Source organism: Mycteria americana, chromosome Z (genome assembly GCF_035582795.1).
Source record: "Mycteria americana isolate JAX WOST 10 ecotype Jacksonville Zoo and Gardens chromosome Z, USCA_MyAme_1.0, whole genome shotgun sequence".
In the NCBI taxonomy this organism is placed as follows: Eukaryota; Metazoa; Chordata; class Aves; order Ciconiiformes; family Ciconiidae; genus Mycteria; species Mycteria americana.
Genome location: NC_134396.1, coordinates 63,932,430 through 63,960,208, shown reverse-complemented (window position 1 = coordinate 63,960,208; position 27,779 = coordinate 63,932,430). Strand labels below are relative to the sequence as shown.

The 27,779-nt window shown below is 53.6% G+C and overlaps 2 protein-coding genes across 4 annotated transcripts; both read left to right on the top strand.

The window, feature by feature from the left end:
• The first annotated feature begins 3,783 nt into the window (after positions 1–3,783).
• Positions 3,784–11,589, top strand: SPINK4 (serine peptidase inhibitor Kazal type 4). 3 transcript variants are annotated; one of them, XM_075527465.1, is made up of 5 exons: positions 3,784–3,950; positions 8,286–8,320; positions 8,650–8,762; positions 10,211–10,298; positions 11,416–11,589. In XM_075527465.1, exons 1-4 carry the CDS (start codon positions 3,806–3,808, stop codon positions 10,263–10,265), a joined length of 348 nt encoding a protein of 115 aa, XP_075383580.1. In that variant the 5' UTR covers positions 3,784–3,805; the 3' UTR covers positions 10,266–10,298; positions 11,416–11,589. The 3 variants fall into 3 exon arrangements, with proteins under 3 accessions (XP_075383580.1, XP_075383578.1, XP_075383581.1); XM_075527463.1 differs by lacking the exon at positions 11,416–11,589 and having other exon boundaries at positions 10,211–10,368; XM_075527466.1 differs by lacking the exons at positions 3,784–3,950; positions 11,416–11,589 and adding an exon at positions 7,085–7,293 and having other exon boundaries at positions 10,211–10,368.
• Positions 11,590–16,978: 5,389 nt separating this feature from the next.
• On the top strand, positions 16,979–22,743 carry HEMGN (hemogen). Its single transcript, XM_075526642.1, has 4 exons — positions 16,979–17,187; positions 20,486–20,579; positions 21,060–21,331; positions 22,504–22,743. The coding sequence occupies exons 1-4, from the start codon at positions 17,106–17,108 to the stop codon at positions 22,578–22,580; spliced, it is 525 nt and encodes a 174-aa protein (XP_075382757.1). The 5' UTR covers positions 16,979–17,105; the 3' UTR covers positions 22,581–22,743.
• The last annotated feature ends 5,036 nt before the right edge of the window (positions 22,744–27,779 follow it).

Genomic DNA, 27,779 nt, shown 5'->3' with positions numbered 1-27,779 from the left:
GACCAGACAACAAGCTTTGCCTACAGTTTGCAATGCTCATTACTTGAAATAAAGGCTTGAAACTGCTCCACCTTGGCAGAGTGTGAGACTCACATTTGACATCATCTTACAAACCTGGAAGTCTTTTTGCACAGTTCCGTTTTAATTTCTGCTGCCAACAGTGAATCAGTTTTGTCAGGTGGTTTTGCACAGAGCAACAATTTGGGAAGGGTGCCAAGCAGCCCTGAAATAGCGGATGCTGACATAGACCAGCTCCTGCTAACCTCCTTGCCTCCTGATGGTGCCGGCGGGTCCTGCTGCAGACTGAGGGTGTCCCATACTTGTGACAGGAAAGGTGCACGAGCCTGTGTCTCCTTACCAGCCCTACAGGGCTGATTCCCCCTTTCGTTTCAGTTGTAGCCAATCCTGTGAAAAATGCACGTGCGCATCTTTTTAACTGGATGGTGCTAAGCTGTGTCTCATGTCTCACGTCCCATTCTGTGTGCTCACCTTGGCAGAGAAGTGAGGATAATCCTCTGCAAGAGGCACACAGTCAGGCTTGTCAGAGCACAGGGAGGTGCCTGCAAAGCTTCAGTTGTGTGTGGGTTGAGGAGTACAAGAGAAAAAAAAACTTCATCTGCAGAGAAACTCATCGCCAGGCAAGAAGCCATATTCTACCTGCAGTTACATTCATCTAATTGAAGAGAAACTTCCACCATTTCTTAGTTACAGCCTTTTTAACCTGAATGGTTCCTTTATCTGTTTCAGGGGTTTTTTATAGCTAGACATCATGGCCTAGCCCAAGGTATGGTCCCATACACATCCCATTCTAGCCACCAAAATATGGTTAAATGGGCCTTGCCAAAATCTGGCTCCAAAGCCAGCTCAGGTTGGGTCACTGCTGCACTTACCCAGTTCCTTGCGAGGCTCATCTTCTGTTGGTTTGGGTGGCTCTTGCTGTAGTACTTCCTATAACATACAGTCTGAATCCTGTGTTACAGCAATTTAAACATAAACCCATTACAAGGGTGCTCAGGCTTTCTACTTGTCATTATCAGCGCTGCATTTCTTCTTTATGCACTGCTTTGCCTCCTGGGACAGACAGCAGCAAGAGCAGCATCTGTCCAGAGGTGCCAGGCCCTGGCTGGGCCCTTGAACAGTGTATTTTCCAGAGCAGAATCTGGAATGAAGGTTACGCACAAAGGTGTGGTTTGGTTCCACTGTTGGTTCTACCATTTTGCCTGATAAGTTCACAAAGGAGAAACTTTGCATTAGCACCTGGCTACTTAAAAGTAAGCTGCTTGCAATGCTTCTAGTTCTGCTCTGATCTGCCAGTACAGATGTAGATGGCCGTAGTGTGAGAGTGAAAAATAAAGCAAAGATGTGAGTTAACTGAGGAGGTTGCTATCTCAACATAAATGAGGTCTCAGAGAGAACTTTGCTCTGCAAACCACGAAGTTCACTCTGCAACTTTTAAGAGGAATAGAAACCAAAAGCTGCAGGAATGTGCTGGAAGAAACAGGATGGGTTTCACTGGGGCTGACAGTGCCCTTCTGTTCAATGATATTTGTTGTGGCTCCCTCCTGGTGTTAATTTGTACATACCCAAGTAGTTAATCGGTCATTTGGAAAAAATGATACCTGCACAGTAGGTGGGCTCTGAAGTCAGAAGTAGCAGGCAACCTCAAGGACACACAGTTCTGCTTTTAGTGTAAGACCTGCTTCTTCCTGCTCTGGCAATTTAGCTAAAGGGAAAGTACTGAGCAGCGTGTGTGCCTGCACATTCACTGTATAAACAGCGCACTGGAGAGCGTTTCATTCCTTGAATTTTCTTCAGATGGATGCTGCACCCCTGGACATGTAGAAGAAAGTGGAGACAAGCGTGAACGTTACCAGTGGCAATGTGGAAAGTTGGCCAGGCATGACCGGGTGATCCTGCTGCCAAAGATACATGCAAATGCAGCGTCACTGAACAACATCCCCTCAATGCACGGAGAAACAAAAAGACTTCCCTGATCCTCTTACATTGCATCCTTTTTTACATTCATTCATCCTGGGGTAGCTCTGGGGGCTTTAGCAACTGGCAGACTGGGAAGACCAGGCCTTTCCCACAAAAGCCAAGGGACCTCCTCCACAAATAGCAGCTGTCACTTTGAAGGGGAGAGCTGGCATATGTGCTACCTGTTTTCCTCCAGCGTGGTGCTAAATGCAGGATGATGACAGCATTCTGTCCTACACAAGATGGAATCAGCAATGCTGATGAAGAAGAAGGTATAAAAGACTGAGGCCCAGTACAGGTTTGTTCAGAAACAAACTCCAGGGAGAAAGAGACTCCAAAATCTGATTTTTTGGTAAATTACAGTGGGTGCAAGTTCCCAGATAAACAAGAGGGAACATCGGTATGCTTGGGACAGCCGATATGCCTACCCCTGCTGCCAGCATCCGGGTTAACTGTGTCAGCTCAGAGTAGGAGGGCACAGCCCTGCAGCGGTGCCAGCCCAGCGAGCTCAGAGCTCTGCCTGTCCAGCCCAGGCATACAGCCTCATCCCTCCCCTTACAACAGCTTGGTTTACGCCATGCTGAGCATTTACTGGGGAAAAAGTAAATCCATGGTTTTCTGCTGTTTTATCCGCTGCACTGAGGATTTGGACACCCATCCCTCATGTTGGGACCACGTGGAAAAAGGAAGGTCAACACCATCCTTAAGCTGCCAAGGAGCTGCAGGGCATTTGCAGGATCGCAGATGCATTCAGAGCGTGTCTTGCAGGCCAGGGGTCCGAACAGGCAGAGGCAAACCCAAGGGAAAGGAGAGGCAGGTGTCCTTGGGTCGGGGCGAGCAGCAGCAGCTTCTGCCCAGTGCAGTGACTCCAGCTGGCGGCTGAAGCAGGCGAAGAAGGCGCGCAATGGATGCTCCCCCTAGCCTGCTGCACCTCCGAGGTCCAGCGCACAGCCTGGCTTGGTGGGAAGCCCTGATCTTCTCCAGATCGATGCCACCTTGGCCCTGGCCCTCTGCTGGTGCGAGTGTCAGCAGGCAGGAGGACTCGTCCCTGTACTCACCCTGTCTTGCACTCTCGCAGCCGATGGTGTCACTGGAAAATTTTTGAATCATCAGAGAAACAATGGGCGTTACTCACTGCATGCCACATGGAAGTATTTACCCAGGGTAATAACGAGAGGGGGAAGGCAGCGGAAGGTGTGGTCTGGATCCAGAAAGTCTGGTGAAACTGCTGGGAAGTGGTGATGGCTGATCCCTGCCCCAGTTACACAGGGAAACCTCCTCAGATGTGAGGTTTTGGCTCCCCTGTATATCCAAAGGAAAACCTCTGGTCACCTGCATCTCTGCTTTTTTGTGTGTGCAAAGGAGAAGAACAAATCAGTCCTTCTCCCTGCTACTCGTGGGGAGACCTCAGGGTGAGCAGAGAGGCAGAACAGAGACTATCATGATCTCTGTAAAACCCATCTGGAGGCAGGGAGGGAAGTAAGGATGAAAATGCGCGTGGTACTTGCCTTCCTCTTTTAGACTTGCCCCCTCGTGCAACGAGAGGATAGACTGCGGGGCCTGGGCTTGGGCTGCACGAGGTACTGTGTACCCCTGTTCCCAGGGTCCCTGGCATTTGCCGGTATGCAAAAGCCCTGAGAGGAGCAGTAGAACAGGAGTTAAAATATCGGTGCTAGCGCAGCAAGCCAGGAGGCCGAGAACAGCTGTGAAATCCAGGAAAGGCAACAGATAACAGCAAGGAACCGGCAGGTGCTGGGTGGAGCGGTGACGACACCAAGGCCACCCCACAGATAAGGCCACCAGGCAGACATGGAGCAAAAGTGATGTGATGCAATCTGCCTTGGCCTCCCGCCATCCGTGCCCAACCAGATGGAAAGCCTGCAAACAGCACCGTGGTCACCCAGGAGGCAAAGGCGTGATAAGGGCTCACGATGCGAAGAGAGATGCCGGGCGGGTGGTGTGGACATGGGCAGGTAGGTGCCGGTGCGTGTGTGGGAACAAGCGCAAAGGCCAGGACAACGTTGCAAGGGAACAAGCATGAGATCAGTTTTGGAAGTAGAAATCTCCTTCCTTGTTGCCGCCATCTCCAGCAGAGTTTCTTTACCTTGCCGGTGGCGAGACGAGCAGGCAAGCTCGGGACCTTCATACCTGCCCCTCCTGCCTTTCTTGCAGGGCTGCGGCTGGTGGTGGTGCGAGGAGGAGGCAGCAGAGCCAGGACCCTCACTCCTGCCCCAGGAGAAGCTGGAGGGGAGTCCAAGGGCAGCCCCAGATGCAGGGGATGGGGAGCAGCTCCCCCATGTTCTGCTGTACTGGTGGGAGCCCAGGACCTGCTGGGGACAGCAGAAGGGTACCCGTCTTCGTGATACCTGCAACGCAGAGGAGGAAAGCCCAGGCTCAAATGCGTGACTGTTTCAGATGTAGCTGGAGCTGCGTGGCCAACGTGAGGGCAAGCAGCCACCACAAAACCTCCTGTCCCACCTGAGGAAGAATTTCCCCACCTCTTCTTTGAGGAGGACAGTAGGCAGGACTTTCGTCAAGGGCTGCAAGCCTGTGGTTGAGAGAAAAGCAGGAAAAGACAAAACCAGTTTGTAAGAGGTTATTTCCCCTTTGTCATCTCTTAGTGTGTCATTTTAATTTGCTCTGTGAAGGCAGGAGCATTTGAATACCACTGAGAAACCAGGTGGAGGAAGATCAAGCCTCGTACCTCGTACCGGCAGCTTTTTGCAGCACCGCACGACCTGCTGCCTCCGGCACAGAGGGGATACAGACACTTCTTGTTGCCCTCCATTCGAGGAGAGTGATCTGGAGCACACACTATGTCCCATCTGCACAGCCCCAGCCCATCACTCCTGCACTGCCGCTGGCACGACCTGAAGACCCAGGCCATGCTCGGGACCAGCGGCACAGCATGGTTATCCACAGCGGCAGCACGGGAGGCATTATGATCAGCACTTGGGTGGGTTTTTTTGGTAGTAAAAATGTTGAAGACCACCGTGAAGGCCCATGATATCCCTCATGCAGGGCTGTGCTGAGTGTTGGTATGGGGGCAGCTTGCAGGAGGTGGCCCCATGTTCTCCACATAGTTGAGTGTTGGCCGGGACCACATTTGCAAGGTGGGCGCCTAAGGAAATACATCCGTGTGTGCCAGAGAGTGAGAGCTGCTGTGTCCCCAGGACCCAGCGTGCTGGTGGCAGGGTCCTCCAGGACTCGCCCACCAAACCTCGTGCACAGCATGGCTTGGTCAGGACATCCGCGGCTTTGTACACGGCCCACCAAGGATGGAGATCTCCCACCTCCCTGTTGGTCTGGGTTGCTGACCCTCCAGGGTAAGGTTTCTTTCTTAACTACCAACCCGAACATCTCAGGACTGCAGTTTGTGTCTGTTGGTTTTTATTCTGTCATCTGGCACTACCGAGAAGAGGTTGGCTCCATCAACCGCCCTTCCCGCAGTTGTAGGCTGCTATCAGATCCCCCCTTGGCCTTCCCTGTACTATACTAAACAAGCCCAACAGGCCCCCATGTGCCTCAGGAACAACTGCTAATGCAGTTAAATATTTACTTTAGCTGAAGGATTTCCAAAGTGGAATAATAATAAAAGCCAAAGGTTATTGAACTGTGTAAACTCCATGAAGAGGGAATATAAAATGTGCACAGCTGCCTCGGCAGAGTGGAGGAATGGTTCTGCAAGGGGAACCCTCAATCGGTCACCTTCCCCCTTCCCAAAACCTGGTCACAGCCCTGCTGAGTTGGGTGGAAGGACGTCCCAAGGGCGAGGACAGAAGCAGCCTCGTGCAGGGCCCGTACCCCTCTGGCCACAGGAGATGCTCACCAAGCCGTTCCCTCTTGTCTCAGCCAGCTGGGGCCAGTGTGCACCTTCCTAAGCCTCAGGTAGGACTGTGGGGAAGAAATGTCCTGAGCACGGTCATGGTCAGCTCCTCAGCAAGTGCAAATGAGCATGCTGTGGGTGTCTGGAGCTCTCCCAGCCCGCTGCTGGTTTCTGCAGGACACCCACCCCCTGCTGCCCCTTGCGCACAGCACCTCCTACCCGCTCCCACCGGGAAGGAGGCCCCTGCTAATTCTGGCCCAGACATCATCTCGGCAAGTCTGTCCCAAAGGAGTTTTTGGTCAACGCTGGTCTTCAGCTACGACACCAACTGTCCATGCAGCGGTCCTCTTTTCCATCCTTCACCCTTCACCGATTGATTTTGATTCACCAGAGGAAGGTGGGGACAGATGTGGAAAATTCAGCTTCTCAGAAAGAGGTGATGAGGATGCTCACGCAGAGAGACTGATGTCAAGCGTCTACTCTTGTAAGCAAAGCAGCTGGGATTTTCTAGGGTGGTGATGCTTGCTGAGAAGTCCTTCACTGAAGAGTTGGCATCTCTTTCCACTGAGGATCCTCTTTGTCCCCTCCCTGCTGTATGTGCCACCTCTGTGTGTTTAAACTGGGTATCCATGCACACAGCCCCCTTCCATCACACTGAATTTTATGATAAAGATCATTGTGCTCTGTCGATCTCAGCTGCAGCCATTTGTGTGACCAAGCTGGTGAGTGGAGCAAGGTATTAAACCTCCCATGACGAGGGGTAGAGGAGCACAGGCAGCAGCTGCACCTGCAGCTCCCTGCTCCCGCTCAGCTGAATTTCATTCCCTCCAGCCCCTCTGCACCCCAGCCTGTCCCATCCCACCCAGCAACAGGGTGGGCTGCCACAGCATGATGGCAGGCCTCCTGCGTGTTTGAGATCCCCCTCCGGGGGTCCTGCCCTGTGCGACAGGCAGCTCAGTATCCGCCTGGCCGGGTCTCATGGGATAATGCTCAGGCCATGGCACAACCACTCAAATCAGCCTGAATTTCCTGGCTTTTCCATGTGAAGCCTCCCAACCCAAATGGAGATACCTGCCATGTATGAAGGGTGGCAGCTGCAAAGCTGGAGGGCTGGTTCGGGTAAGCTGGCTGGGTGGAGCAGAGAAGAGCGGCATTGCCCAACGCAGGCTACAGTGCAAAGGGATTGTAAAGCAGCCTCCGGTGCTGGCACCTGGAGCTGGCAAGGGGCACTGCGGTGACTTATCAGTCGCATGAGAGCTCCCAAGTGATCCCTCTGGGTGCACAGTCCAGCTGTTCCCAGTGCAGATCAAACGCTGCTCAAAATGCTGCTTTTCCCAGCGCTGCTGAGATAAGCCAGTGCCCTCCCCTATAAAGGCAGCCACGAGCGGAGTGAGGTGCACGAGCGCGTGTGCCTGAACCGACCATGCCTGCGAGGGAGCTGGTGGTGGCGGCGGCGGCAGCGGCACTGGTGACTCTCATCGCTGCCGGCGGTAAGCCCGCTCTGCTGCCCGCAGCCGGCTCTTCGGAGGCGGATTGGGAACTACGGAGGGACCAAAAATGGGTGGGAGGGCAGAAAGACCCAGAAACTCTGGTTTGGAGAGGAGGTGAGGAGGGCCAGCAAATGCAGCAGCAGCGTGGTGGAGAAGGACTGGAGCAAACACACCGTGCCTTATTAGCAGTTCAGGGCAAGGGTTACGGGCTGGTTCGTCGGCCATATTGCACTTGGGAGAGGGATGCGAACGGGAACCGGGATCTGGGAGGACAGCACATACACTGGGGTGTCAGCTACTGTTGTTCCTGCCTCCATGAAGACCTGCAAGCCTTTGCAAGAGCACTATGTGCTCAGTGTATTCAGGTGGGAAGCAGCTGTTTGTTTGTCGGCTCTGGAAAACCAGTGAGTGCTACTCGGTGCGCGTAGTGGTGGTCCTGCAGCAGCCTATGTGTGAGCCCTCGGGCTTCCAGGACATTCATGCACCGCACAGACAGGCTGTGAACTGTTGCTACCGCTCTGCCTGACTGCAGAAAAGGAACCCACCGAATGCAGCTCTCCCTGGGGATGGCTGTTGTCCGGCTGTGCAGCGTCACCCAGCCTCAGCCCTCTGAAGATACTGCATGTCCCCGTGCAGCACCGCATGGGTTCACATTTCCTGGGATGTGTTGGATGCTCTGTGAAGCTCCTGGTCCAGACTGGGAGAGAGGGCTGTTGGGAGAGGGATTAGGAGGTGGGAACAGGCGTTTCCAGCTTTGTCCCAGCCAGCTCATCTGCGGATGGAGGCTGTGCACCGTGCTGCTGGGAGGGTGGGGGGGTGGCATGCAGAAAACTGATCCCCCCTCATGAAACCCACACAACCAATCTGGGTCCTGAGTGGGCTCTGCACAACCCCACCTTCCCTTTGGTTTGGATGTGACCCTCTGTCGACGACTCGTGCTCCTGCCACCGGTCACAGGTGTGCCACGCTCACAGGTCTCTGCTCTGTTTCAGGGGCAGAGCTGAATGAAGGGAATGGCTTGAGAAGGGTAAGAGGTTTCTGGTTTTCCTTGTTCATGGCTTGAGATGGGATTTAGTGCCTGGCATGCCAGGGAGAAAGGCTGTTCCCAGCAATCATCCCCAGCCTCATGGGCACTGGTCCTCCAGCATCAAACCTGCATCAAAGCCCGGGTTGTGAGTCCCACCGAGGGACGCGGTGGCCTCTGCTCCCTGCTTTCCCAGTCTGGGTGCCCACACTGCCCTCTCCAGGGCAGAGGGAACCAGGTCGCCAGTGGCACTTGCTCCTGCCTGGGTGCTGTGGGAGGAAGAGATGGGTGCTGCTGGCACTGAAATGTGTGCTGTGGTTTCTCCTTTCCAGCCGGTGTGTGGAGACATGGTCGAGCTGCAGGCCTGCCCTCTCCTGCACTTGCCTGTCTGTGGGACCGACGGAAACACCTATGCCAATGAATGCCAGCTCTGTGTGCAGCAAATGTAAGCTTATGCCCTTGGCAGAGACCTCCAGGAGTCTAATTTTGGCCATCTGAAACTGGGCACTTGTGAAATACTGTCGTTCAGGCTCCTTTGTGCCTGGGGAAAGCCACGGCAGACGGGACGCACACGTGTTCCTGCTAGCAAAGTGGAATAGGACTTTTTCATGTCAGCTGAGCCGGGCGCTGGGCTGTGAAGCCTGTGAGCTTCACCCTCCTGCGCTGGCAGTGCCTGCAGATAGGCGCAGGCATGCTCCCAGCCTTGGCCTGCAGGTTCCTGCCCCATCCTTGGCATCACGTTTAGTGACTACTGTGCAGCTGCAGGCTCAGGGATTTAGCTCATTGTGTTGGCAGGGGACTATCCTACACAAGAGCTGAATATTCATCCATTGCATCAGCTTACTAAAGCAGACCACCCTGTGGCTGCATGGTCAGCAGATCCAAAAGGTGAGGTCAGGAGTCCATGGCCAGGAGACCCTAGCAACAAACCAGACGCTCTGTAGAGGATGGGAGAAGGTCCCACTGTCTGTGCTGCCTGCAATTAGAAAAGGGAGAGTTGAACTTAGAGGGGCAAAAAGGCCAACTAGGCATCTAGTCTGGACAGCCAAATAGCACCACTAAGTCCCTCAAAGGGACCTCTGCGAATGCAGATGCCCAGTTATGTGCCTCATGGCTCTTTTGGCAGAACTTCAAACTAAAGGAACTTCAACCATAAACTTGAGGACCAGGGCAACAGGGACCTCATGAGAAGCACAAGGGTTGCTTTGGGGCAGTGATTTTATCGAGGTTGGGAAGTGACTGGCTGAGCAGGGGTTCCTGCTAGAAAGGGACCAAGGGTGAAGATCAGGTTGAACGCAGGTCAGCTGTGCACTTGCACAGCAAATAACACAAACTGTGTGCTGGGCTGCAGGAGGAGAGGGATGACCACCTCGTCAAGGGAAGCTGCAAGGAGGTGCAGAGGAGCTGCGTCCAGCTCATCTGGGGAGGCTTGGGGGGATCTAGCAGCAGCCTGCGGTTGCAAATGGGACGGAGCCACACTCTTCTTGGTGGTAGCCGGCGATGCAACACAGGGCAACAGCCACAAGCAGCAGCCCCAGAAGGTGCAGGTTGGACATGGGGAAACCCCTTCCCCAGAAGGGTGGTGCACCAGGGAGGTAGGGAGGGGTCTCCATCCTTGGAGGGAGGTGGTTAGGGCTTAGACAGAGCCATGGCCACCATAACCTCACACCGGGGACAGCCCTGCTGTGAGCAGGTTGGGCTGGAGACCCGCCACCAGTGCTGCACACCCATCTGTGGGCCAGGACGGCTTGCAGTCACCGCAGCTTTTTAGACAGGAAAATGAACAAGCCAATTTCATAAGTCAGCTCCATTCCATGGGCTGGACAGGAGCCAAAGTATGACTGAGGGAGTATTTTTTTTGAGCTCTTACTCTTTTTTCCTATGTTATTCTAGGAAAACCAGGCAAGATATCCGGATTTTGAAAGACGGGGAGTGTCAAGATATCTGAGCTTTCTGGTAGCTTTCCTGAGCCTAGAAACAGGTGATTAATTGATCCTGCGTGCTCTGTGCTGATTGCACATTTAAGTTAGTGAAGGTGAATAATAAAATGACATGCACGATCTTATTTCAACGGCACTTTTTAATGCAAGGCTGAGGGAAAACAGCACAAGCCATTTCCCACAAAGGGCTACTAAAAGCGTACAGACAAAACATTAATTTCAAATCCACATCACAAACAGGGCTCTGCAGTGTTAGTATTATTTCACCCACATTCCTGTGAGAAAGGCCATGTGGGAGTAGCAAGAAACGCGCAGGTCCTGGTGAAGAAGGTGCTGAACAAGTGCAGTTTTTTTCTGTAGGAGGCAATTTAGCGAAGGGAAAGTAAAGTTTCTTTAGCGTGGGAGAAGACAAGTCCCTGGCTCCTTGGTAAACACCACCGCTTCCAGAGCTGTTGTAAATTGAAAATAGTAGCATCTGCATTTCTCATATTAGATGTTTTTCAGCTTTTTATCCAAGAGCCTTTCACAACAGGAATCAGCCCACATAACACATGGGAGCATGGAAAGAGCCCGAGTGGAGAACCTGAATGCAAGGGACCCTGGATCTCTGCTCCAGCATTTGAGAGTAACCTCCAAACTGAACTAATTACCCAGAAATGCTCTCCGGGAACTGCAGGTTCCCAGCTGGTTGCCAAATTTCAGGTCTAGGTTGCTCCTGGTGTCAGGGCCATCTTTGGGACTGTGGCAGGGCACAGTCCAACCGAGGTAACAGTGTAAGTGTGCATCAGCAGTCCTTGGGCCTCCCTCTGCTCTTTCGTCTCCCACTTCTACCAGATGGGACACAACTCACCTTTCGCGAAATACCTGTAATGATGTTGAACAACTTGGGTATGTGAGGGGCTCCCTTTGCTCGCAGTGGCAGAGATCAGAGGGCACTGGCTAATCCAGGACTTGCCTCCTGAATTCGGTTCAGTCCTGCACTGGATGTTGTATTTCTACAGAATGACTGGTTGAGATTTCTGATCAGCTTTAGCAAAGCCCTGGGTTGCTCTGAAAAGTGCTTCAGTGTGAATTGAAACCCTCCAAGGACAGGTCTGTTCTCACCCACAGGGGATCACACTGCTCTGACTTGCTACTGTACTCACGATTCATTTGCAGGCATCTGGGTAAGGGTCCAGGGTGCATCATACGGTCAAACGAGCTCCCTGAAGTCAGTGACCACCCTGTGAGTCTGGGAGCTGTGCCAGTGTCATGGCTACTGTGCTTGGCCTGCTGGTCATGTAATCCATCCCCCTACACCTCTTCCAGTTCTGCACCTTCCTGGAATCACCAGGTGGGACACGGCAGCACTGTAATGCACGACAAAGCTGCTGCTGATAGATTTAACACTGCAGCTGGAAATAGCATTAAGGAGCATGAAACAGCCATGCTTGGTCAGATGAGAGATCCATCTGACCCAGCGTCCGCTGTTTTCTGGCCCAGAGGTGGCTGCTGTATTAAAAGCTTTTCTCTCATTAAAAGCTCTTCCCCAGGCTGAAAAGTCCTAGCCTGGCTAGTTGCTCAGAGTTGTCCAGAGCTTTGATCGTCCCTGTTTTCCTTCCCTGGCCCTTTCCACTTCTGCAGAGGAGGGGACACAGCTTGCCCACCAGTCCTCTGCTGCTGCTATTACACCATCTGCTCGTTCGTCCCAGGGCTCTGCAAGCCCGTTTGCCCCCTTCCAGTCCTCAGGTAGCAAGGGAGAGGTGGTCTGGCTGCGTGTTGCTCTCTGTGTTGCCAGTCCTTCTGTGCAGACCTTCAGATGGCGTCTCCCCTGCACCACAGGGAAGGGCTTTGGTGGGGTTATCACCCCCAAAACACTTCCACGGTGAACACCACAAATGCATTGCTCATCTCCTCCCTGGGGCCTTCTGCTCCTGCTGCTGCCAACCCAGACGCAGGCAGGATGTATTTGGGCAGCTCTGTCCCACCTCTCAGCCCTGGCAGAGAGGAAGGTTACACCCAGGGTAGCATGGTGCATAACTGGGACCCGTTCTTCCCCGGGGGGGCACCGGTATCTCAGCCCTTGCGGTGGCTCGAGCTGTGCAGGCAGAGTGGCGGCAGCCTGTCGCTGTCTATCCCCTGAGAGACACATCTATTTATTTGTAGAGGCTAGGAAAAACCAACAGAGACACAACTCGGAGGCTCTTCTGAAGAGGGAAACCGCATGCCTCCAGCACAACATGGAGTGTTTATTCAGAAACTGCAGAGCTAAAGCACACACTTGCGGGCCAGACCTGCAAGGTCAGAGCGTGGGCAGCCTCTGGACAGGGTCAGCATTGACGCTGCATGCAGCGAATTCAGAGATACTCGTCCTCCCCAGGGACTGGCAGATTTGCCTGTTTATTTCACATGGCTCAAGAGCAAGTGGCATGCCGAGGCGAGGCGAAGGGAGTCATTCAACACCGCTACAGACCTCAGGGGCCCGTGCAGGATGGCTGGGGCCAGAGGGCCCGACTCTGACGCCTGGCAGAGCTGTGTCTGGCAAGGTCAGGCAAGGCTCAGGGGGCAGCTGGTGGACAGCAAGACACCTGCAATGCACTGGTCTGCGGCAGGGGGTACGCACATGGATTTGCACTTTTGCATGCGGTTTTGCCTGTTGAATTTATCCGTTTCCCATCGTTTCATGCTTCAGTCAAGGCAGGGGGAGGAAGGGATTATCTGCTTTCACAAGCACCATAGTTTGGCGCACAGCGCTACTCGTAGTCCTGCTCCCAGAGAAGCGTGTTGCAACCAGGCAAGTTGCCTCCAAACCTGCCTCAAGTCAGGGAGTGAAGGACAAGCCTGAAAATGGCTTCTCTGTCGTTGTCCTGCAAAACAACACTGGAAGAAGTGCCCTGACACCCTGCTAGAGGGACAGCGGCGTACCTCCCCCAGCTGCCCATGTTCATCCCCCAGATAACCTTGGTTCAGGGCTGCGTCCCTGACTGCAGGGAGGGATAGGCAGGTCTGTGGATATGTGCCTCGCAGTAGCAATGCCAGATGGGGGTAAACAGAGATACCGTGGAGACTTGTAAAAAGTTTTGACTCTTACATAGATCCAAAGCCTGATGTTGCTGTGTCTACAGTGACAGCAGTCCCAACAGTGCCAGGAGACAGGCCTGGTGGCAGGATCCAGCCTTAGGTCCAGCTCTCCCTTGGACAAAGCATTTCCAGGGCTTTTGGGTAGTGAAAGCCGTGTGGGGGACCGGCATGGTGAGATGTACCCAAGGTCGGGGGTGTTCCCCTACTGAGCAGTTCCAGTGACACTCGAGGAGTCTGTGACACTGGAGCTGCTCAGGTTGCTGGACACCTGGTTCAGCTTCTCCAGGTCCTCACCTAGGAAGCTGGATGCATCAGTGAAGGTGGCCCAGGGCTAGCTGAACTGAAATGCGGAGAGAAAGGGGAGGGAAGCAGCGCCTGGCACATTGTAAAGTGTCCAGCTGCAACCATTCATGCAACCGAGACTGGCCAGAAAGTTTAACCTATTTGCAGAAATTCATCCACAGCAAAGGGGATGCAGCTTTGGCCACATCTGCTACAGAGCTCTGCTGAGAAGAAGAGTCTGCTGTGCTGCTGCTGCTGGTGGGGGACAGGGAGGCAACACTGGGCTCTAAAATGAGCTCTAAAATGAGCCCGGTGTCCCTGGCATTCTGGGCAAGTCTCTGCCTCTCAGTCCCTCCACTTCAGAGCAGAGACAACTTGAAACTAGGTGGTGGAGTCTGTAACTTCCACACTGTTATCCATCACCAAAGCCTTCCCATGGGATAATAAAATCACTTCCTTGGGATCTAAAGTCATTCACACACAAAAGCCAAATCTTTACAGGGATGTTGGTCCTGAGAGATGCAAGTGCAGGCTCTGGAAGATTTTAAAGCCGGTCTATTCCATTAAGCACCTCTAAAGACTCTGAGAGACACTTTCTTTTACAAATATTCTTTACAAATGTATTGGTTTCTACCCAGCTGGAAGATGGCTGGAATGGAGAAACATTCACAGTACCAGCTCTGCAGTGTCATATGGCAATGTTTTGCTGAGTCAAGAGTGATTTATCAGACCTCACCAGGCTTTGGAGTGACTGAGTAGAAGAGGGGTGTGAGAAACTGAGTTAGCCACAGCCTGAGCATGCACCCAGTTCCCACAGAGCACTGAAACACCCAGGGATTTCCACCCTTTCTTCTGTGTTTCATACCACCTGCAAGCAGCCCACAATATGTCAAGCTCTTTGTAAGAGCGCTTCCAGTTGTGATGTCCCTCTATGGCCAGGCATATAGAATCATAGAATAGAACCATTCAGGTTGAAAAAGACCCTTAAGATCATTGAGTCCAACCCTTAACCCAGCACTGCCAAGTCCACCACTACACCACGTCCCTAAGCACCACATCTACACGTCTTTTAAATACCTCCAGGGATGGTGACTCAACCACTTCCCTGGGCAGCCTGTTCCAATGCTTGATAACCCTTTCGGTGAAGAAATTTTTCCTAATATCCAATCTAAACCTCCCCTGGTGCAACTTGAGGCCATTTCCTCTCGTCCTATCACTTGTTCCTTGGGAGAAGAGACCGATCCCCACCTCGCTAAAATCTCCTTTCAGGTGGTTGTAGAGAGCAATGAGGTCTCCCCTCAGCCTCCTTTTCTCCAGGCTGAACACCCAGTTCCCTCAGCCGCTCCTCTTAAGACTTGTGCTCCAGACCCTTCACCAGCTTCGTTGCCCTCCTCTGGACACGCTCCAGCACCGCAATGTCTCTCTTGTAGTGAAGGGCCCAAAACTGAACACAGTATTCGAGGTGTGATATGCTTTCCTCCCCGCCCCAAGCACTGTCTTTGCATGGTAGAGCATCCTGCAAGATACAGTTTTCAGGATGTCTGCATGAGGCAGGGTGACCCCAGGGCCGTGCAGCATCACACAGTGCTGGAACGTGGACACCCTCACCAGCATGGGACACCTTGCCTTCACTTGTGACTGAGCTACAGGAAACTCCCCTGTGAATGACTTGGAAGCCTCACATCTCTTTATGCCATCCATGTTCCTGGCCCACCCTCCTGTATCAGAACCTTCCCATATCTGCTCTGCTGCTACCACCCTGCTGATTCTTTTGGAGCTGTTAAACCTGCCCCACCTATCTGTAGGTACCATGTAATCTGCCGTGGGCACAGGGGAGGAGCCCTAGAGTGAAGTGGTAACTCAAGGGATAAGCAGAAAGGCAGCAGAGATGACCATGGACCCCCAGGTTACATCCCAAGAAATCCACATCCATGAAATTTCAAACTCTGGAGCTTCTAGGGACCTAGAGAGAGAACCTGCAGAGAGCAAAGGCTGTACATTAAAAAAAAAAAAAAGCCTGGCAAGGACTGGAGGCAGGCCAGACCTCCTCACCCCTGAGGAGCTGCTCTGCTCCAGGGCAAGTCTTGGGACTGCACAAGGAGGTGGGATCATCCCTGCCATGAAAGGCGAGCAATTCCCAGAGGTCCTGGGAGTAGCTACACTGTCAGGTTCTTCTACCAACCTTGGAGCTACTTCGAATTAATTTGGGGGGTGGGAGGGGTTAGGGGCACTAGCAGCTCACCAAAGCATAAACACTTGAGTAGTTCATGGAGAAAAGTGCTGGTAGAAGCTGAATCCCAAATACTTAGGCACTGAGTGTGTTATAAACTGGCCAAAGTGGTGAGGTGTCCCTGGTCCAGCAGAATTGTTACGCACAGGTATAATCTTAAGCTTTTCTGCACTATCGCAGCATGAGAAACTCTGAAGGCAGTTTGCAGAGGAGGCCAGAATTCCCACCTCATCTCACATGCAGGAAACCAAGGGAGATCAACCTGGGGGCCCGGCCACGCAGACCGCAGAGCAGGGAGCAGGATCTCTGGATTGAAGCCATTGTACCAAGCAGAAGATTCCCCTTTGCAGCTATACTGGCCCCCAAAGATGGTCCTGCAGAGGCTGCATGAGCCTGCATGCTGTGCAGGTCTGGGGCTGCGATGGGCAACAGGGAGCTAGGAGCAACCACTAAGGGATATCCTCCTGTGGGAGCAAGGGACCCAGCTGGGTCTTCCCACTGGTTTTACTGGGGCTGCCCATTGCCATCCTGCTTCATGAGGGAAGTGCTTTGCTCATAGCCTTGATCCACTGGGTACTGGACCAACGAGTCATTGGGAAGTCCTCAACATGCACAGGCCCTTGGCTGGAGTCCCAGTATGGATTCATTACTCTGTCTGGATTTCCCAGGAAGGTGGTGCAGCCCTTGGACAGGTCGCATGAATGTGGCTTGGGGGTTTCCAAAGCATATGATGCCACAGCCACCCTGACTTCATGCAGCAGACAGTCCTGCTGTGAGGGGGACTGCAATGGAGATGGAGGTCCTTTCCCACCAGCACTGCAGGGTCCTATGCAAACACCTTTCAAATTGCATACATCCCATTTCAGACCTCCCAAGGGGTCCTCAAGGACTAACAACACCTCCCTGCACCTCACTCTGGAAACCAGCAGTGAGGTAGTGCTGCATCCTGCCCTGCTGTGCAGCTTCTCTCTACTATAAAGGAGGGCATTTGAGTCACAGTTTAGCAGTAGTGAGTGTAAATTTCCTATCTGAAGTGGAATTATTTGCTGTATAAAAGCACTAACATGTTTTGCAATCCACACAGTAGATCCTCGCAGAGACTCACACACCTTTGCACTCTGATAAGGAGAATATTATTACCCTGCTAGTGGCCTGGCCAGATAAGAGGCTTTGGGCGGGCAGTCTGCATTTTTTTTAAGTGCTCGTGCTGCACCAGTGTCTCCAGATGCCGTTCCCGAGGAACTAAGCTCCTTTCTACTTAAAACTGCAAAGAGCTATGGAGAGCTTAAGCAAAGACCATGCTTATCCGGATTCTTCCCTGACACCTTCTGCAGCCCATGAGGAGTATGCTGTGCCAGGTAATGATGAGGCCACTCCTAATTTAAGTTTTCAGGGAGAGGAGAGAGTGATCTTTGTCAGCAGTGGTTTCTAAAAAAGAAGTTAATAATTACCAGGGGATGCTACCAGGGCTTGGGGGATGGAGGATGCACGTTTAACGGCAAATGTATGTGGCTTTTTCCGTGTTGTGTTTCAGATCACAAAGACAGAAGCCCCTATAAAGGCTTTTCAACTCAGACAAAGTCCTTCAGACAGCATCAATATATTGTCTGTTTGCAGACTGGCAATACTGTCTCATTGTTCTCTTAGCTTGATGGATTTTTTTCCTTCTCCTTTCATCTCTGTATCTTTGTGTCCTCTGAAAAATAATTTTTCATCAGGATGCAGATGTTTTACTGTGATCTTTCCTGCCTAGTGCTAGCAGCTGACAGACAGCTTTGGAGCAGCTGTGGGAGTGCTCTCTTGGACCAGTTAGAAGTGAATGAGGGGTGTTTGCTACCTGTTGCAAAACAATTTGCTTTGGGCCGGTTGGGAAGGAGACTGATTGCGAGCAGCTAAAAATGCTTTTATGGCTCACAAGACATTTTGAAAGGGAAAGAAAGTTACCTTGGCTGCAAAGGGATGTGCAAGGGATTATGTACTTCAGCAGTAAAACTGAAGCCCTGTGCAGATCCTGCTGCTGAAACTTGTAACCTCATCTTCCCAGGCAGCTTCCTGCCTTTTGCTATGTGGATGGCAGAGTCATCTCCTGCTGTCCGTGCCCTGCTGCCTCTGATACTGCTTCATGTTGGGCAACAGCCTCCCGTTTGGGGAACGTCTACTTGGCTGTGCATTGTGCAGTTCAAGCGCAGTGTTCTTCATCTCAGAGGCTGACACTATCTCTGGTCATGCTGAGATGCCCCTGCCAGGACTGAGAAACTCTGGCAGTGTCATTGCATGTGGCCTTCACGTCTGTATCGCATCATGCTGTGCCTCTTCTCTTTGCTCTGGTTAGGCTGGAATTTTTTTAGGAGATGAGCCGTCTTCTTCTGTATGGCTCTACTGTGCTTAGAGCAAAGGGGGCTCCGGGAACTACCGTACAAAAAACGGCAATAAAAGAACAGAAAAACTAATAGGCAACAACAGAACGTAGGATTATTTTTTACTTTGTGGTTGTGATGGTGGCTGTTGTTACTATTAGATGGCACTTGGAATACCGTGCCCAGATTTGTGCAACTCAGCACAGGAAAGACAAAGGCATACCGGGATGAGTGCAGTGCAGGGCCACCAAGGCTGCTAAAGGCTGGAGCAGATGACCTACGAGGACAGGCAGAGGAAACCAGGCTTTTTCAGCCAGGAGAAGAGAAGGCTGAGAGGGAGATCTCATTGCAGTCCTCCTCTGCCTAACATCCTCTGCCTCTGACCCCTGCAGTCATCCTCTGGCTCTCCCTACAGAGAAGGGAGAGCCAGACTCTTTTTAGGGGTGCACAGGGAAAGGACAGGAGGACACGTTGCAAACATGGCTCGATAGAAAGGAAGAAAAATTAACAGTGAGAGCTGTGCGGAGACCAGAGAGGTGGGCTTTGAGGTATTCCCAACTTCCCTGGACAAGGTCCTGGACAGCCTGATGTAATTTTAAAGTTGGCCTTGCTTTGATGAAGATGTTGGAACAGAGACCAACAGAAATCCTTTCCAAGCTAAATTTCTGCAAGATTATTATTAATTGTCAGAAGTGTCTTGTGTAAAGATCTACTTTGGGTAGAGGTTGGCTCCTGCTGTTAGTTTTGCTTTTTTCTGTCCTGGACTATGGTGTTTCTTGCGTTTAACAGACATCTGGGATACAAGAACTGTAGTCCCAGCTCAGCCTCGGAAGTCCTTCTCACCTTGCCAGTTTTCCCAGCTGGACAAGGGAATGACAAAATTACCGTTCTTCACTCATTTGACCTAACACTTTAGTCTAAGCTGAGGCTTTTTGTGGAAGGAGATGGATCTGATTATGTCTGGAAGGAGCAGGTCGTAGTTCTGCATTTTCATTGTGTGGGTTTTGTTGAAACTATGAAAATCAGCGCTTTTGTAGCGTCTTCAGTGTACACCTGGGAAGAATCCCCTCTCCTTCCAGGCTCCGGGGACGTGATGTTGCTCCTGAACAATGCCCTTTGTCTCAAGGGAGTGGTCTCGTGCTACTTGATCTAAGCCATGTCTTTATTATTACAGGCTGGAGTCCAAGCTAGAAAATTCAGGGTGGACTGAATCAGAAACCAGAAGACCTATTGCCACATTATCAGGGATGTTGTCTGTTAGGACAAAGACATGGGGGAGGAAGTTCAGTGCTGGCTTCAGTGAAGTTCAGCAATTCATTTGCCCAGGTGTAGATGGCTGAGATGTCTTTGCCTCAGGAAGCCATCTGGAGCCCTTTGCAGTCAGTGAAATGGGCACAACTTACCTCGGCCTAAGAAGGCATTGCACAGGGTGACTGAGACCCAGGGGGTGCCCCTTTCTCCTGGTGGCTGTAGGTAACCTGCACATCTTGCCCAAATGGTAAAGTCAGCATTGGAGCTTTCTCACGAGTCAGTCTGTCTTCAGCCCTGCCATGGCCTTCTTCATAGCTGCAGATGAGCTCGGGGTGCTTGTGTGGTCTTTGGGACCAGTGTCCTCGCCCCCAGCAGTGTGTACTAGCCCTGTTCTGGTCTCTGGCCGGGTCACCACTCCCTACAGGGTCTCAGCCTAATACACATGAGCATCTGTGTACGGGAAAGCCTGTGCCCTCGGGCTCACCCCCTCGCCTCCACAGACCTGTTCCTATGCTGTAGGGCTGGCTGTTCTGCAGGGCAAGGCTTTCTCCCTAGTTAGTTAGTTAGACAAGCATCTTAATCGCAGGGGTGGCCAGCTGCAGCTATCTGGGGAAAAGGGTAACAACGGAGCAAACACAAAGAATTATCTTGCAGCCTGTAATGATGTCTGGCCGAGGGATTTCATGGTGTCCTCATGGCACGGGAAGCCTGCCCCGTGCTTCCATCAGGCCCCAGGTCCCTCCAGTGGTGAGTAAGCTGGGTGAGGGTCACCCCAAGGCTGCAGCAGCAGGAAGAAAACTGCTGAAAGTTACTCTAGAAATTCGGAGTAACTTTCAGCACAGGAGCCTGGGATCTTTGGGTGGTGTGTCATCGGATCCTACCCACTGAGGCTGAGCTGGAAGTACAGCACCCAAGCAGTTTCATATCAAGACCTGCTTCATGACAAAAAGAGCACGGCCTCTTGCATCAGTGCTCTGTCACCAGGCAGGGAGGGATCAAATTGTCCCTTGGCCAGGATGTCATGTTAGCACTCAATTTGTCCTTGTAGGTGTCATCATCACCCACCGCTTGAGAGACCGGGAGCTGCTCCGGAAGAGAAAAGCAGAAGCCCAGGAGAAAGACTCAGTTCATTGGGTTCTGAAGTAAGTCTTGCTTACGCTGTGGAGTCGTTTTCTTGGTGCGCTTAACCTGAGCTCAGGCACGGCAGCCCAGCCCCTCCGTCTTCGCACAAGGACAGAGCCGAGCTGGGCCCCATCAGTCTTCAGTGGGGAAAGGTGACCTGCAGCCGGTAGCTGCTGAAGGTCTAGGCAGGCGTTGGGGGGCAGAGACGGATGGGGGGTGGGTTACGTAGGGGGTGGGTTGGGTGGCAAGCAATCCTCAACCAGGATTGTGTGGGCCCAGCGAAAAATTTGGTGCCCAAGCTCCCGCCCCCCGGTGCAGCCACAGGAGGCTGCCGGCTGCCGTGCGGGGCTGGGGAGGAGGGCTGCAGAAATGCAGCTTCTGCTGGGATGGACTGGGCTGCAGTCTTGGCAACCCAGGGGCCTGGCAAAGTGCCCTCAGGGCAGGAGGGGAAGTCCTCTGCCCCACACCCCACTCTTCACCCCTGTGAAATCCCCTGGCAGGGAGCAGAAGAACAAACGGAAAAGGAGAGGCAAAGGAGCCAAGCGAAGACAGGGCCGCCAGCCAGCAGTGGAGCCCAGCCCGGAGCCAGAACTGGAGTCGGACCCGCAGCCTGACCCACAGGAGGAGGCTGAGCCATCGCCCTCAAAGCCACCACCGCCTGAGCTGGTGCCTCAAGAACAGCTGCCCGTGCTGACCATCGAAGACGTGGTCAGTGTCATGCAACAAGGAGCAGTGGAGGGGGAGCTGGCAACCGGGAGCCAGGATCCTACAGGTGAGCTGCTGGAGAGCTGCTGGCCCCGTGGGGGCTCGGGGGGCATTGCAGTGCCACCTCCTGAGGACTGTCAGCCAAGGTTGCCCACCTTATCAACTACCAACCCGTGGCACCACCAGGGCACAGGTCCCTACCCCACCAAACGTGTCTTGGGTGGCTGTGAAAGGGGTGGGAGGATGTTGGAGCTGTGGGGGCAGATACTGCTCTCCAAGTCATGGGGAGCGATAAAAAGCCCACTACTGTCAGTAGAGTCATTGGCATGGGGTCTGTGGTCCCTGGTCCTAAACAGCTCCTTGTCCTAAGGACACCTCTGTGGCTTTGCCAAGAGCCAGGTGATGGCAGAGATGCTGCGGAGAGAAGATGCGGTCTCTTGAAGCCAGAGCTGGCCAGGGAGAGCCAAAGCCCGGACACGTTCTGTCCACAGTCCACCCGGTTTCAGGGCTGACACTGGGGTAGGGGGGAGGGAAGGGTGGGCACTACAGCAAGGGGTGGGCGCCTGCAGGGGACTACCCCTTTGGGACCTGCCAGGACTGAGGCACGGAGGGCACTAAGCTGGTCTGAATGGCAGATTGCCATCTGGGCTTAGGAAATCCATTTACAGCTAGGGCAGCTTGGGCCAGCAGGAGTTGCTCCCAGATCTGGCTTGGGAAGAGGAGAGCACATTTACTTTAGTGGTCAGTGGGCCAAGCATGCAGGTTGCTTCAAAACCAGGAAAACCTAGGATCTGCTTCAGAGGAGATGAGCATCCTCTGACCCCCGATTACTGCATTTCCAGCAATGTCTGTGCCAGGGGAGAGGACGAGGCCTCTCACTGCAAGGCGTGCAACTCCCTAGTGCCATGGAAAACAACCATTCTGCATCCTGGGGACTGGGCCTGACTGGGGCACATCACACCAGTCCAGCTCCCAGTCCTGAGATCTTGAAATGGGCAAGCATCAGGGCTGCATTTATTTGCCTCCTGCCTTTAAACCCACCAGGGCTTTACCCTCTCCAACTCCCCCCCACAACCCCTGGGACTGCTGTGTCCTTGGAAAAGCAGGCAGGCCATCAGGAGCTACCTAACATCGCAGGCAATCGCAGGAGCCTGGCCATGGGGGCTTTATCACAGCATGGAGGGGTAACGCACGAGAGCCCCCCAGTATGAAATGATCTGTCTCTTACATGCCTTATAGGTGAAGAGGAGGTGCTGAAGCCAGCAGAAGCAGAAGTACCAGAAGCTTTGAATACTCCTCCAGAAAATGACCAGTAGTATAATGAATACAGCACACACCTTATCTTAATTTTCTGCGTTTTAGGTTCTTTTCATGCTTAGAGTCCTTTTATTAGTAAGACAGATCAAGACAGAGTAAGTACTGTAGAGTGATTTTGACCAGCTCCTTCCTTACAGTAATAAAGCCTACACTCTCCTGGTTGCTCTGCTTTCTGTGATTCTTTCAGGTTACAACGAGGGGGAATGCGGACTTGTGCAAAGCCAGTCCTTTGGGAGCTGCCTGTGGCTCATGAGCCCCCCATCCTCTCTGCCAGCAGGCTGTTTCACCTGGGTGGTGGTCCCACGGAGGGCTGCACGGTGCCCCACCACGCCGCAGTTTAAGCGTACAGACCAGCATCCATCTGCGTTTCCGAAAGGCATTTCTGATTCGCAGAAATGCAAGCGGCGTTGCAAAGCTGAAATCCACTGTGATTTTTAGCTGTCTGGAGCTGCCCCCGGCTTGGGAATCTTCCTGTGCTCGATAAACCCTCCAGTCCCTTGTGTTATTATCTTCAGTCTGAAGGTCTGAAGGTCTTTCTCACAGTCTCTTTCCATCCCTGGTAAACAGCTTGCTTTTCTAAGGCCTGGAAAGCTTTTTGTTTTCAATTTCTGGGCAACCTCACTCTGACCTTGTTGAGCCGCCGCATTAGGCAAACAAAAGGTGGCTGAAAACATCTGAGTGCGACAGGCTGAAACTTGGCTGATCCATACACTTTTGTCAGAGAAATGCCTTTTGGGGCAAAGACAGGAGCCACGCTGCACACCTGCCATGTCCCAGCTCCCCAGCCACGCACCCAGGGTCTCTCCTGAAGCCAGGAAGGAACGGGGTGCCCTGTCTCTCCTCACATTTCGGGTCTTGCGGTCTTCTCTCCCGTGCGTGGCAGGGGCGGTGGCTCTTTTACGTTCCTGTAATATCCTGACACAGAAGGTCCTTCCCGCCTTGGGGTGGAGGTCTCCATTGCCATTATCTGCCTTACCAAGGGCCCGTCTCCCAGAGCACAGGGCTGGCCAGGCCCTGGGGTCACCCTTGATTTGGGGTGGGATTTATGGATTTTTTGTGTCTCCAGAGATGTCGCTGCCGCTGTCCCAGAGCCCTGCAGGCTCTGCATCTCAGCAGATGTGACATCTCACCGGTGACACCAGTAACACCGTCTCTCCAGTGACAGGATGGACATCACTGACACCCGCCCCTGCTTCAGTCCCAGGGACGTCATGAGGGGCAGGTGCTCACAAGTGTGTAGCACAGCCTCCCCACCCCAAAATCCTGGGATGACCTCTGCAGTTACACCGCCAGAAGCTCTAAAGCACCTGGTGGTGGGGTGGTGGGTGTCAAAGCGGAAAGCATCCAGCAGCCCCATAACCAAGCAAATGCAGCCCATTCCCCACGGGCAGCTCCTGGAGGGATGGGTCTCCCTACACAGGTGTCCCGGCACTGTTTTGGTCTCCACAGACATCTCAGCTAACGCAAGGTTGCCCCCTCCCCTTGAGCGACTGATACCGGTGGGAGCAGAGCAAGATCTCTCACCTGCTGCCATCAGCTACCCAAACCTCGTTCATAACCCCAAATACTTAAGGCATAACCCGAGGGCCTCACGGAAGCCCTGGGGCACGGCGGGAGCTGTGGCTGGAGAGGATGCTGACCCCAGACCAAGGCACTGGGTGAAGGCAGCTGAGGCTGTGCTGGCCGGAAGGGGAGCCAGAGGCAGGAGGCCATGTTATGGTTGAGCACCACCACAAAAGCTGTGCTGGGGTCCTGCTCCAAGTGTGGTGTCCACACCACGTTGCAAGGAGGCTGGGCTGTAGGGTCTGCTGCTGCCAGGCAGGCCAGGAGACCCTTCCGCCTGGCAGAGCCTCATGCGTGCCATGGTGGAGGCCAGCAAGAGCTGCTGGCTCTTTCCAGCTCTCCAACCCTCTGCAGTGCTCACAGGGAGGGGGATTCAGCCACGCTGCCCACCTCCACATCTGCAGACATTTAGGCTCGCCTGGTTCCCAGAGCTCTTTAGATTTTGGGGAGAAGCAGCTTCTGGGAGGCTTTAGACTCATCTCACAGCCCCTGTCAGTCAAGGAGGGCACAAAACGACCACCTCCCCCCTTCTCCGGTGTTGAAGTGGAGCTGTAGGAGGTGGCAAAGGCCTGGCAGGGTGAGATCCCCGTGAACACAGGGCAACACTTGTTGCTGAAACACACATGGGCAGTGGTGCCGATCCTGTGCTGTGAGGGATGGGGAGCTCGCCCTGGGCAGAGGCTCACGGGACCCAGAGAAAGCACCTCTGTCCATCTCTGCAGAGATGCCTTTGGTGGCCACGAGGTCCTGGAGTCACCCCAGGTACCGCACGCTCTGTCTTAGAGCTGCTCTCACTCTAACTGGCTTCTTTGGCAGCCGGTAAGAAAAGTGTGCCTGCAAGCAACAAATCTTATCGCAAAATAACCAAGGGAAAGATAAAGTCCTCCTTGTCAGCACTTTCACTCACAACCCACTGTTTCTTTCTCTGACGAGAGGATAGATAACAGAGCTCTTAGTTATACAGATGGGGTTCAGGTGCAAAGCTGGACACGTGGGAGTCGATGTGCATCCCTAAGGTAGGTCCTGCTGTCTGAATGGGGCTGGGGACGGGCTGGCAAGGGCGGCTCTATCTAGGGGAGGGAGGCTGCTGTTTTGCAGATGCAATGCATCACCTTCTCCCTCCCTTCCCTCCTTCCTGAGCCCCAGAGAGATGTCTTTACCCAGGGCCATGAACAGAGTGTCCAATAAAGGAAATTTTCACCCTCTGGGATGACAAGTAGGGTCTGGGTCTGACATGAAGGGGAAGGCTGAGGGAGGTCAGAGACCTTTAACTGACTGTAGCCTTCTTGGTGATGAAGAGGGGGTGATGGGTGCAGGGAGATGGCTTCTGAGCTATGGGGCCAGCACAGGGAGCTGGGTCGGTGTCTGACACAATGCTCTCCTCCTTGCTGTGCTGGCCCGGTGAAAGGGCTGAGTGAGGCTACCTGAGCCACGCAGACCAAGGCAGGCATGCTGTGATATGCAGAGAGTATGACCACTATGATTTTCTCCTCACTCGTGAGGTTCAGCTTGATGTTTGTTAATATCAACTGGGCCGGGCTGACCATGCTGCTGTGAGCTCATCTCGGGGCCGCAGGTCCTGTCCCCATGTCCTGCAGAGCGTGGGGAGCCATCCTGAGGGCTGACAGCCATGACAGAACAGCTAAGGAAAGGGAAGCTGACATCACGTCCAGGAGAACCAGACTCTCCTCTGTCCACTGCCAATTACCTTTCGATATCTTTCCAGGAAACATGCTTCCAGCTCTATGGGAGAAGAGAGGTTGTTTGGTTTGTGCACCCTGGCTTCCCACTTCTCAAATTGCTCTTGTGAAACTGGGTCCCCTGCATTTGCAGAAAGGCAGGGGTGGTTTATGGCAGGCTGGTGCTCACGGGTGATGTTTTGAGCCGGGAGGGTTTTCTGGTCCTTAGCAGAAGCGAAGTCATAGCTAAGCCTGAGCAGAAAGAATTGGGCCAGCAACTTAGAGCCAGAGGCCACCAGAGGTCAATGAAAAGCCATTCCACCCTGCAGGAGCCTGGTCTTGCAGAGATTAGAAAACTTTCTGGTTGATTTACCAATACTGACTTTAAGCAGTAAATCCTGGTGACAGCAAATACCCGCTCATTCTTTGGCCACCACTTCCTGCTCGGAGCGTGTTAGCTCTGATCCTTCCTGTTCTGTGATCACCATTTAAATAAATACCTCTCTAATACTGCCAGGGCTGCCACGGACTGACGCTGTGTGCCCAGCTGGGCTCAGCAGTACTCCACCAGCTGGCCTGGCCCTGCTGTTTCACCAGGAAATCATGTAACTGTAGAAAAAGTTAAGTGGGAAGAGGTCTCTGGAGATCTTGAATCCAACCCCTGCTCAAAGCATGACTAACTCTGACCAGACTGCTTAGGGCTTTTTCCAACCAAGTGTGGACCACCTCCAAGATTGGAGATCCCCCCGCTCTGGTCCCCATCCAAGGACTACCCCACTCTCATAGGAAGAAGGTTTTTCCTTATGTCCAACCAGACTTTCCCTCGTCACAGCTTTTCTCCTTGCCTCTTGCCCCATCACAGTGCACTTCAGAGAAGACCCCAGCTCCATCTTCTCTGTAACCCTCTTTAGGACTGCACGTTAGACTCCACGCTCGCCTTGTCTTCTCCAGGTGAACAAAGCCGATTCCCTCAGCCTGTCCTATGCTCCAGCTCCCTATCTCGAAGGCCTCAGCTGGGCCCCAGTATAACAACGTCTTCCTTGTACTGGGTTGCCCTAACTGGATCCAGTATTCCAAGTGTGGGCCCATCCACATCAAGCAGGGGAATGGGCACTTGCCTCAGCCCACTGGCTGAAACTCGGTGCATCTGGATGGACCTGGGGCTTTGAGCATGATTGTGCCTTTGTCTCCCTCAGACTGCCTGAGGTTTTCACTGACGAAACACAGAAAAGGCAGAGCAAAGGAAGAAGACACGGCCGGTGTGGCAAACAGTGTGATCTGAGCTTCGTAGCCTTAACGATGATTCTTTTTTCAGCGCTCTTCTGTACACACCGTCTTCCAAGCAATTTGCAAAAGCACTAAATGCGCTTAGAGTGCAGAATTACGTGCCCCTGGAAACCACTGCTCGTTTGTTGAATCGTTTAACTGCAGACCGAAGGTGCAGCTCTGCTGCTGCTGCGTTTTTACAGCTAGGCATTACATTCTGTGCAGGAACCAGCGCCGGTTTCCAGCTACCCAGAGCGCTAGCTCTGCATTTCCAGCGGGAAACACCTCGAGCAGCGGACCGGGGACCGGCCGGCCGGCCCCAGCAGGCCGCTCCACGGGCCGTGCGCGCCGCCCTCGCCGGCCGAGCCGCGCGGTGCAGCCAACGCCGCCGCGACGGCAGCCGCCGCCGTCCTGCGAGGGCTCCCGCGGGCGGGCGGGGCGCTGGACCCCGCGGGGCCGGCCTCCCACCCGCGGCGCGGTCCGGCAGTGCTCTCTAGCGGCGGCAGCGGCCCCGCCGCCCCGGGACGCCCGCGGGCCGCAGCGGCCGGGGGGGGGAGCGGTGAAGGGAGGCCCTGGCCCGGGCCCCGCGGCGGCGGCTGCAGCCGCGGGGACGTTTGTCCCCTCCGCTGCTGCGGAGTCTCGGTGGCTCAGCTCACCGAGCCTCACTCACTCGGTCAACAGCAGGGATGC

Bases quoted from the DNA above. Each gene is read 5' to 3' on its own strand.
- SPINK4 (XM_075527465.1), top strand. From the start codon at position 3,806: ATGCAATCTGCCTTGGCCTCCCGCCATCCGTGCCCAACCAGATGGAAA. The intron at 8,321-8,649 runs GTAAGAGGTTTC...TCTCCTTTCCAG, and splicing joins AAGGGAATGGCTTGAGAAGG to CCGGTGTGTGGAGACATGGT. The intron at 8,763-10,210 runs GTAAGCTTATGC...ATGTTATTCTAG, and splicing joins CAGCTCTGTGTGCAGCAAAT to GAAAACCAGGCAAGATATCC.
- HEMGN (XM_075526642.1), top strand. From the start codon at position 17,106: ATGGAGAGCTTAAGCAAAGACCATGCTTATCCGGATTCTTCCCTGACA. The intron at 17,188-20,485 runs GTAATGATGAGG...TTGTCCTTGTAG, and splicing joins TGAGGAGTATGCTGTGCCAG to GTGTCATCATCACCCACCGC. The intron at 21,332-22,503 runs GTGAGCTGCTGG...CATGCCTTATAG, and splicing joins CGGGAGCCAGGATCCTACAG to GTGAAGAGGAGGTGCTGAAG.